A 10,121-nucleotide genomic window follows, 5' to 3' on the forward strand; every position below is an offset into this window, starting at 1 on the left:
ACCTTACAGGCCAGAAGAGAATAGCATGATATATTTAATGCAATGAAACAGAAGGGCCTTGAACCACAAATACTATATCCAGCATGATTACCATTTAAATATGAAGTGGGATTAAACGATTCCCAGACAAGCAAAAGTTGAGGGAATTTGCCTCCCACAAACTACCTCTACAGGGTATTTTAGAGGGACTGCTCTAGATGGGAGCACTCCTGAGGCTAAACAGATGTCACCAGAAAAAATAAAAGCACAGCAAAGAAAGCAGACCAACCAATTACTAACTAAAGGCAAAAAATAAAATCAACTACGCACAAAAGCAGTCAAAGGAAACACAAAAGAGCACAGAACAAAACACCCAATATATGAAGAATGGAGGAGTAATAAGAAGAGAGAGAAATAATCATCAGTGTTTATAATAGCTCAATAAGTGAGTTAAGTTAGACATTAAGACAGTAAATAAGCTAACCTTGACCCTTTGGTAACTACAAATCTAAAGCCTGCAATGGCAATCAGTAGATATCTTTCAATAATCACCCTAAATGTAAATGGACTGAATGTACAAATCAAGAGACACAGAGTAATAGAATGGATAAAAAAGCAAGACCCATTTATATGCTGCTTACAAGAGACTCACCTCAAACCCAAAGACATGCTCAGACTAAAAGTCAAGGGATGGAAAAAGATATTTCATGCAAACAACAGGGAGGAAAAACCAGGTGTTGCAGTACTAGTATCAGACAAAATAGACTTCAAAACAAAGAAAGTAACAAGAGATAAAGAAGGACATTACATAATGATAGAAGGGTCAGTCCAAGAAGAGGATATAACCATTATAAATATATATGCACCCAATACAGAGCAACAGCATATGTGAAACAAATACTAACAGAAAAGGAGTAAATACAATGCAATGCATTCATTTTGGGAAATTTCAACACATCACTCACTCCAAAGGATAGATCCACCAGACAGAAAGTAAATAAGGACACAGAGGCACTGAAAAACACACTAGAACAGAGGGAACTAATAGACATCTATAGAACTCTACATCCAAAAGCAACAAGATACACATTCTTCTCAACTGCACATGGAACATTCTCCAGAATAGACCACATACTAGGCCACAAAAGGAGCCTCAGTAAATTCCAAAAGATTGAAATCCTACCAACCAACTTTTCAGACCACAAAGGTATAAAACTAGAAATAAATTGTACAAAGAAAGCAAAAAGGCTCACAAACACATGGAGGCTTAACAACATGCTACTAAATAATCAATTGATCAATGACCAAATTAAAATAGAGATCAATGAATACATGGAAACAAATGACAACAACAACACAAAGACCCAACTTCTGTGGGAACAGTGAAAGCAGTCTTAAGAGGAAAGTATATAGCAATCCAGGCATATTTAAAGAAGGAAGAACAATCCCAAATGAATAGTCTAATGTCACAATTATCGAAATTGGAAAAAGAAGAACAAATGAGGCCTAAAGTCTGCAGAAGGAGGGACATAATAAAGACCAGAGAAGAAATAAATAAAATTGAGAAGAATAAAACAATAGAAAAAAATCAATGAAACCAAGAGCTGGTTCTTTGAGAAAATAAACAAAATAGATAAGCTTCTAGCCAGACTTATTAAGAGAAAAAGAGAATCAACACACATCAACAGAATCAGAAACAAGAAAGAAAAAATCATGACGGACCTCACAAAAATACAAAGAATTATTAGAGACTACTATAAAAACCTATATGCTAACAAGCTGGAAAACCTAGAAGAAATGGACAACTTCCTAGAAAAATACAACCTTCCAAGACTGACCAAGCAAGAAACAGAAAATCTAAACAAACCAATTACCAGCAAAGATATTGAATCACTAATCAAAAAACTACCCAAGAAAAAATACCTGGGGCCAGATGGATTTACCTTGGAATTTTATCAGACATACAGAGAAGACATAATACCCATTCTCCTTAAAGTTTTCCAAAAAATAGAAGAGGAGGGAATACTCCCAAACTCATTCTAGGAAGACAACATCACCCTAATACCAAAACCAGGCAAAGACACCACCAAAAAAGAAAACTACAGACCAATATCCCTGATGAACATAGATGCAAAAATACTCAACAAAATATTAGCAAACCGAATTCAAAAATACATCAAAAGGATCATACACCATGACCAAGTAGGATTCATCCCAGGAATGCAAGGATGGTACAACATTTGAAAGTCCATCAACATCATCCCCCACATAAGCAAAAAGAAGGACAAAAACCACATGATCATCTCCATAGATGCTGAAAAAGCATTTGACAAAATTCAACATCCATTCATGATAAAAACTCTCAACAAAATGGGTATAGAGGGCAAGTACCTCAACATAATAAAGGCCATATATGATAAACCCCACAGCCAACATCATACTGAACAGCAAGAAGCTGAAAGCTTTTCCTCTGAAATCAGGAACAAGACAGGGATGCCCCCTCTCCCCACTGTTATTTAACATAGTACTGGAGGTCCTAGCCACGGCAATCAGACAAAACAAAGAAATACAAGGAATCCAGATTGGTAAAGAAGAAGTCAAACTGTCACTATTTGCAGATGACATGATATTGTACATAAAAAACCTGAAAGACCCCACTCCAAAACTACTAGAACTACTATCGGAATTCAGCAAAGTTGCAGGATACAAAATTAACACACAGAAATCTGTGGCTTTCCTATACACTAACAATGAACTAATAGAAAGAGAAATCAGGAAAACAATTCCATTCACAATAGCATCAAAAAGAAAAAAATACCTGGAATAAACCTAACCAAAGAAGTGAAAGACCTATACCCTGAAAACTATAAGATACTCTTAAAAGAAATTAAAGAGGACACTAACAAATGGAAACTCATCCCATGCTCTTGGCTAGGAAGAATTAATATAATCAAAATGGCCATCCTGTCCAAAGCAATATACAGATTCGATGCAATTCCTGTCAAATTAGCAACAGCATTTTTCAACGAACTGGAACAAACAGTTCAAAAATTCATATGAAAACACCAAAGACCCTGAAGAGCCAAAGCAGTCCTGAGAAGGAAGAATAAAGTGGGGGTGGATCTCGCTCCCCAACTTCAAGCTCTACTACAAATCCACAGTAATCAAGACAATTTGGTACTGGCACAAGAACAGAGCCACAGATCAGTGGAACAGAATAGAGACTCCAGACATTAACCCAAACATATATGGTCAATTAATATACAATAAAGGAGCCATGGACATACAATGGGGAAATGACAGTCTCTTCAACAGATGGTGCTGGCAAAACTGGACAGCTACATGTGAAAGAATGAAACTGGATCACTGTCTAACCCCATACACAAAAGTAAATTCAAAATGAATCAAAGACCTGAATGTAAGACATGAAACCATAAAACTCTTAGAAAAAAACATAGGCAAAAATCTCTTGGACATAATCATGAGTGACTTATTCATGAACACATCTCCCCATGCAAGGGAAACAAAAGCAGAAATGAACAAGTGGGACGAAACCAAGCTGAAAAGCCTCTGTACAGCAAAGGACACCATCAATAGAACAAAAAGTACCCTACACTATGGGAGAATATATTCATAAATGACAGATCCGATAAAGGATTGACATCCAAAATATATAAAGAGCTCACACACCTCAACAAACAAAAAGCAAATAATCCAATTAAAAAAATGGGCAGAGGAGCTGAATAGACAGTTCTCTAAAGAAGAATTCAGATGGCCAACAGACACATGAAAAGATGCTCCACATCGCTAATCATCAGAGAAATGCAAATTAAAACTATAATGAGATATCACCTAACACCAGTAAGGATCGCCACCATCCAAAAGACAAACAACAACAAATGTTGGCAAGGTTGTGGAGAAAGGGGATCCCTCCTACACTGCTGGTGGGAATGTAAATTAGTTCAACCATTGTGGAAAGCAGTATGGAGGTTCCTCAAAATGCTCAGAATGGAAATACCATTTGACCCAGGAATTCCACTTCTAGGAATTTACCCTAAGAATGCAGCAGCCCAGTTTGAAAAAGACAGATGCACCCCTATGTTGATCGCAGCACTATTTGCAATAGCCAAGAGATGGAAGCAACCTAAGTGTCCATCAGTAGATGAATGGTTAAAGAAGATGTGGTACATATACACAATGGAATATTATTTAGCCATGAGAAGAAAACAAATCTTACCATTGGCAACAACATGGATGGTGCTAGAGGGTATTATGCTCAGTGAAATAAGTCATGTGGAGAAAGACAAGTACCAAATGATTTCACTCATATGTGGAGTATAAGAACAAAGAAAAACTGAAGGAACAAAATAGCAGCAGAATCACAGAACCCAAGAATAGACTAACAGTTACCAAAGGGAGAGGGACTGGGGAGGATGGCTGGAAAGGGAGGGATAAGGGTGCAGAAAAAGAAAGGGGGCATTACAATCAGCATGTATAGTGCGTAGGGGGCACAGGGAGGGCTGTGCAACACAGAGAAGACAAGTAGTGATTCTACAGCATCTTACTATGCTGATGGACAGTGACTGTAATGGGGTCTGTGGGGGGGACTTGGTGAAGGGGGGGAGCCTAGTAAACATAATGTTCTTCATGTAATTGTAGATTAATGATAACAAAATATATATATATATATTAAAAATAATAATAAATAAAAATAAAAATAAAAACAACCCAGTTAGAAATTGGGAAAAAAAAAAAAAGAAAGGGAGCATTACGATTAGCATGTATAATGTGGGGGGGAGGCACGGGGAGGGCTGTGCAACACAGAGAAGACAAGTATTGATTCTACAGCATCTTAGTACGCTGATGGACAGTGACTGCAATGGAGTATGGGGGGGACTCAATAATACGGGTGAATGTAGTAACCACACTGTTTTTCATGTGAAACCTCCAAAAGTGTGTGTATCACTAATACCTTAATTAAAAAAATTTCTCCCAAAAATGAAGGGGGAAGAGACATGTTTCATTTTTGATAATGTAAGTTGGACATGACTTTCTCTGTTCGTTAACACACTGAGCAAGGGACACACAAGGCTACTGTGAATCAATGATCAATCACATTCCCCCACAGATTACCATGGAAACCATTAATTCTGAATCACCTCTTCTGATCACAGGGCAAGTTGTTATTGTTTGAGCAAAGCAGAAGAGTGGAGATTTGTGTTTTCCCAAAAGTTGCTGGCTAAACCTGGTTACCTTAATTAGTGTTCCCCTGTGAACTGATAAATGTTATTTCAGTATGAGCTAATAGAGCAGGAATTTTATGATCCTAAGACTTCTTTGAGGAAAGTTTCTGATCTTGAGTAGGCAAAAGAATGTGTTGTGGAAAGAAACCGTTATCAAGGCTCTCCTTTGCCACTGAACTTTTGCCAGAAGTTCTTTAAGGATAGCTTTACGGTTTGTAGATAGGAGGTACATGTCCATTGCTGACAGCTCATCCAAGCTTTCTTTGACTGACAGTACTCTCCTTGAGTTCTTCCTCCCTGTGCCCCAGATGTAGGCATAACCACTGCAGACACTTACTCTGGCCACAAATAGTAAATGTATTTCACAGAACATTTCTAGAAACTTTATCTTGGTCTACTTTTTAAATGTTGATTTTTAAAAGGTGGTTTAGGTTTCAAAACATTTATTTTATTTCTGCCATGGAAAAGGAAAAAAAAGGAAGTTGAGGCATTTTGAAATCTATAGTCTTTAGTCTGTAGGCATCAGTTAATTGCTAAACAAATTTTCCTATAGCATTTTTGTAATTAGAAATGTAATAATGTGGGTAGCTTAGAGCACACTGGCGTGCGTTGATAAATAGAATCTGTTCCAGAATCTCTATAACACCAGAGTTTCTGCAAAAGAAGCTTTCCATACTTTGACTTCATTAGAACCATTTTTCATTTCTCACAAATTTTTATTACTGTTTAAGAAAATAGGCTTTATTTTTGCAGTACTTTTCCTTGTAGAATTATCTTTAACTCCTAAGAGACTTTTGTAGTAATTACAGGGGATAAACATTCTTAAATCTCAGGACTCCAGACACTTTTGTTCAGTACATTTTGCCTTGTAACACTGAGATTTGTGAAATTATCTCTGCGTTATCTGAAGCCGAGGCTGAGAAAAGAACAGAAAGAAAATCTATTGAGAGTTGTCTTACATAAACATCTTTTTTTAAAAAAGTGCCTTTTCCGCCTCATGTTGTCTCTCTTGGACATGGGGATCAAAGCCCCGTGTTGGTGGCTAGTGTGTTCTCTGCACCCCCATCGCCAGACGAAGCTCTCATCCAGCAAGTTCACACTGCTCAACTGCGCACTTCTCAAACTGACACACACATTTCCCTCCCTCATCCCCAAGTTGTCGAGGTGAAGGAAGTGAGGAAAGATGGCAGTCTGTTTTGTTGTTTTGGAAGAGGGCATTTTCCCAAAATTTTCGAAAGCCTCTGATTTTTCCTTAAGACAAATCTTACACCAGGCTCCTGTTCCTATCAGCTCCTGAGTGTCTACTGCCTGCCTGCAAGGGTGTTTTCTCAGTAACAACCCAGGGAGCCTTCTTTGCTAGCTTCACCAAGGTCCTGCTGTTTTGTCACACTTCCTGAAGTGTCAGTCATCTGTAAAGCAATTGGATCTGTTGAGACCTCCGGCAGCACGGGAAAAGGGATCGAAGCTTCTGCTCTGGAGAGCACTTCCCGTGGCGTGCGGGAAAGCCGGCGCCGGGACGGGAGGCTTACCTGTGAGGCATGCCGCTGGTGCAGGCGGTGGTGTGCTCGCTGGACAGGTCGTAGAGCTTCAGGTACCAGTTCATCTCCGCCTCGCGCACCAGAGCCAGTTGCCGCGCCCTGAGCTGGGTTTGCCCCGAGGGGCTGGGGCTGCTGCCTTTCCCATTTTCCGAGGCTTTCTTGGGAGATTTGTCTTTGCCCCCTAGGGAAAGCCCAGGTTGTTTCCTTAACTTGGTGTTCTCCTCCGAGGCCTGACTCCCCACTGCCCCAGTCCGGGCTGCCAGCATCCTGGAGGCTCAGATCCGTCTATCAGAAAAGACTCTTAAGTCACTGTCATCAAAGGAATTTGAATTGATTTTCCTGCGTCTGCCTCCTTCCTCCCCTGTCCTCCCGCTTCCCTTCAACCTTATCCTGCCGCCAAGCTGTAACTGAGCTGGGTCGGTGGCTGGGCATGAAAGGGTATCTCTAACCTTTCTGAGGAAGAGCTAAAGAGGCCACACCGCCTGTGATATCTTGGAACATGGAAATTTTCAAATCAACTCCCAATAATTTTGTAATGCTGACGTTTTGCAGTGCTATTTGTTCTTCAAAGTTCGGACCTCTGCCTTAGATCATTAAGATTTGATAAATTGTATTGGATTGTCATATTGCAGTTATTTAAAAAAAGACATCCAGAGGTTCATTAGCCATTCTTAATTAGAGTCCCTTTAGAGTTTTGAAAGTTTTAATGTGAATTTCCTCTAACAAATTTAACAATATCAATGCAAGGGTAGGATTATTATACATTTTGTGTAAGCCTGAATATAATATTTTTAACTTATTTCATAATCCTTTTGGAAAGAGAGGCTTTTTGAGTATCAGTGACCCACATAACACATACCAAACATTCTTCTTTTCCTAATGGAAGGATGGTAAGCCCACCATAACTGATTCAGTAATTGACCCTCTCTTCTGAATGATGGTAAACAAGAGAATCATCTTCAAATTGAGGAGACTGAGAGTGAAGTTGGAGTGACAAAACTAGTAGGTTGAAGTGAAGTGGTAAGAGCCTGTGTGTGCACGGATGTGGATGTTGTGTGTATGTGTCCCGGGAAAATGAACACTAGCTCTGAAGATGGAAATAAATTTCAGTTACTAGCCCTTGTCATTAAAACACATGGGAGTGACACACACATGCCTGCCAATCTGACCTCTATCCTAGTTCAAGGCAAATGATGTCAGTGCCCACCTAGGTGTCTATGCAAAGGTGTTTGGTGACCCGTTAAGCACCAATCAACCTCAGTCTCTTCTCTGTCCTTGTCTCAGTATCAGCTGCATGTAAAGAATTCAAGAAACTTTGGGAATTTCTCTGTCCATGCATGACCATAAATTAGAAATCATAGAGGAATCCAGAAGCCTTACAGCCTTTGAATGGTAGGAGACAAAGGAGGAAGGAGGCTCTTGTTAAAGCATTAGCTCTTCTGTAAAGTTAATAGATGCCTTTGAGGATCCCTATACCTGTTAGTTAAAGCTGAGAAAAAAGGTACCACACATTACATCACACGGATCCTCCAGTATTCAAGTAAAAGCTATTTAATATTAATAAACAGAGTAGTCTAGGATTAGAACCATGACCACCAAGCAATGCGCCACCTCAAATGTTTATCAAAGAGCAAGGAGGCAGCAGCTGCCAAGTACCAGGGTCTGTCCCTCCTGACTCAATGAGGGCTTAGGAAGTTTTAGCACCAGGAGCCACAGCCTCTCCAACTTCTCTCTCTGCCCCTCCAACCCTTGAGTCATGGAAGAGCTCTGGCAACATGCTATCCTTAGCAACAGACTTCCCAAAGTGTAGACTCTGAGGACAGCCTCCTCAATTTGATATCGTTGGGGATATATCAGTAGGGTTCTCTGCAATGAAACTGAGGAAGGGGATCTTCACACTCCCCTTGGCTTGCTTTTCTCAGGAGGCAGTGCTGCTGAGTTTCAGAACTCTGCCCTGGAGTCAGACTGCTTGGGTTTAAACCCTAACTACATCACTTAGCTGCTCAGTGATCTTAGGCAAATTATTTAACACCACTATGGTTTAGTTTCCTCATCTTAAAAATAGGGATAATTATCTTCTTGTGGCAGTTTTAAAATATTGTATTCATTCTTTTTCATGGCCGAATAACATTCCATTATATGTGTATACCAGCAGATCTTTATACATTCATCCACTGATAGACACTTAGTTGTTCCCACATCTTGGGTATTATAAAAAATGTTGCAGTGAACATGGGGGTGCATGTATTTCATTTTCTTTCAATATATTCCCAAAAGTAGATCACATGGTAGTTCTATTTTTAATTTAGGAAATTATATATATATATAATTTCCTATATATGTATATATAAATTTGGTTCATTCTTTTATTTATTCATTATAATTTCTGAGGATTCTACAAGAAATTTCCCAACAGTGAGCTAAGCTCTGTAGCACTATACAGTATTTAAGGAGAATGAAAAAAGCTGAACCTTACAGTTCTGGGCTAAGGAAGATGCATGCTAATTCAAAAAACAGAGGCCAGGTCCCTTGAGGAAGGACGCTGCAGTCCAATAGCAAGTGTACAGCATAGTGATGTCCCAGTCCTTCTCCAAAAAGGCTTTTCTCAAGTAATTATAAACTGAGGAAAGGGGATACATAGACATTTTTGAGTATTAGAAAAAGAAATTTAAAAAATTAGCAGGGCTGAATCAGGAAGGGATGATCTTGAGCAGGCTGGACAGGGTAAAGCTGTTGTCCTCGGCAGTCAAGGAAGGAAGAGAATGGAAGTCCATGGGCACAAACAAAATAAAATAACAAAAAGGAGACAAACCTCAGGCAGAATGAATTAAGAAAACAACTTAATTCAGGAAAAAATGTACCTCTAAATAATAATAGAAACAAAAATGGATATAATTATAGAAGTAGCAAAATTTTAAATTAATAAGAAAAACAAAAAAATTTTAAAAGATGGCCCTCAAATTCTTTGACACTCCTTTCATTGACAGATGGGATCTATTTCCTTCCCCCTGACTCTGGGTGGGCTTCCAATTGCTTTGATGAATAAAATACGTTGGAAGTGATGCTATGTCCAAGAGGCCATGTGGCTCTCACTCACCACTCTTGGGATGATCATTCTGGGGGAAACCAGATGCCATATAAAGAATTCTTCTCACCCTCTTCAAATTGCCATAATGAAAATTCTCATTCATGTGCTCTGATCAGTAGCACCAGCTAAGTTCCCAGACAACAGCCGACATAAACCACAATTCTGTGAGCAAGCCAGCATGGGTGACCAGGCGCAGTTGACCCTTCAGATGACTACAGTCCCAGCCAACACCTCATGCAACTGCACGGGACCCCCAAGTGAGAACAGCCCACC

The 10,121-nt window shown here is 39.4% G+C and overlaps 1 protein-coding gene across 1 annotated transcript in view; it reads right to left on the minus strand.

Moving 5' to 3' along the window:
* Positions 1–7,041, minus strand: part of KCNAB1 (potassium voltage-gated channel subfamily A regulatory beta subunit 1) — a 379,428-nt gene extending 372,387 nt beyond the window's left edge. The window contains exon 1 of the mRNA XM_073232182.1: positions 6,752–7,041. Coding sequence (XP_073088283.1) covers positions 6,752–7,026 — 275 coding nt within the window. The 5' untranslated portion in view covers positions 7,027–7,041. The remainder of the gene's footprint in view (positions 1–6,751) is intronic.
* Between the last annotated feature and the right edge of the window lie 3,080 nt (positions 7,042–10,121).

The sequence above is a fragment of the Manis javanica genome, chromosome 3 (assembly GCF_040802235.1).
Source record: "Manis javanica isolate MJ-LG chromosome 3, MJ_LKY, whole genome shotgun sequence".
In the NCBI taxonomy this organism is placed as follows: Eukaryota; Metazoa; Chordata; class Mammalia; order Pholidota; family Manidae; genus Manis; species Manis javanica.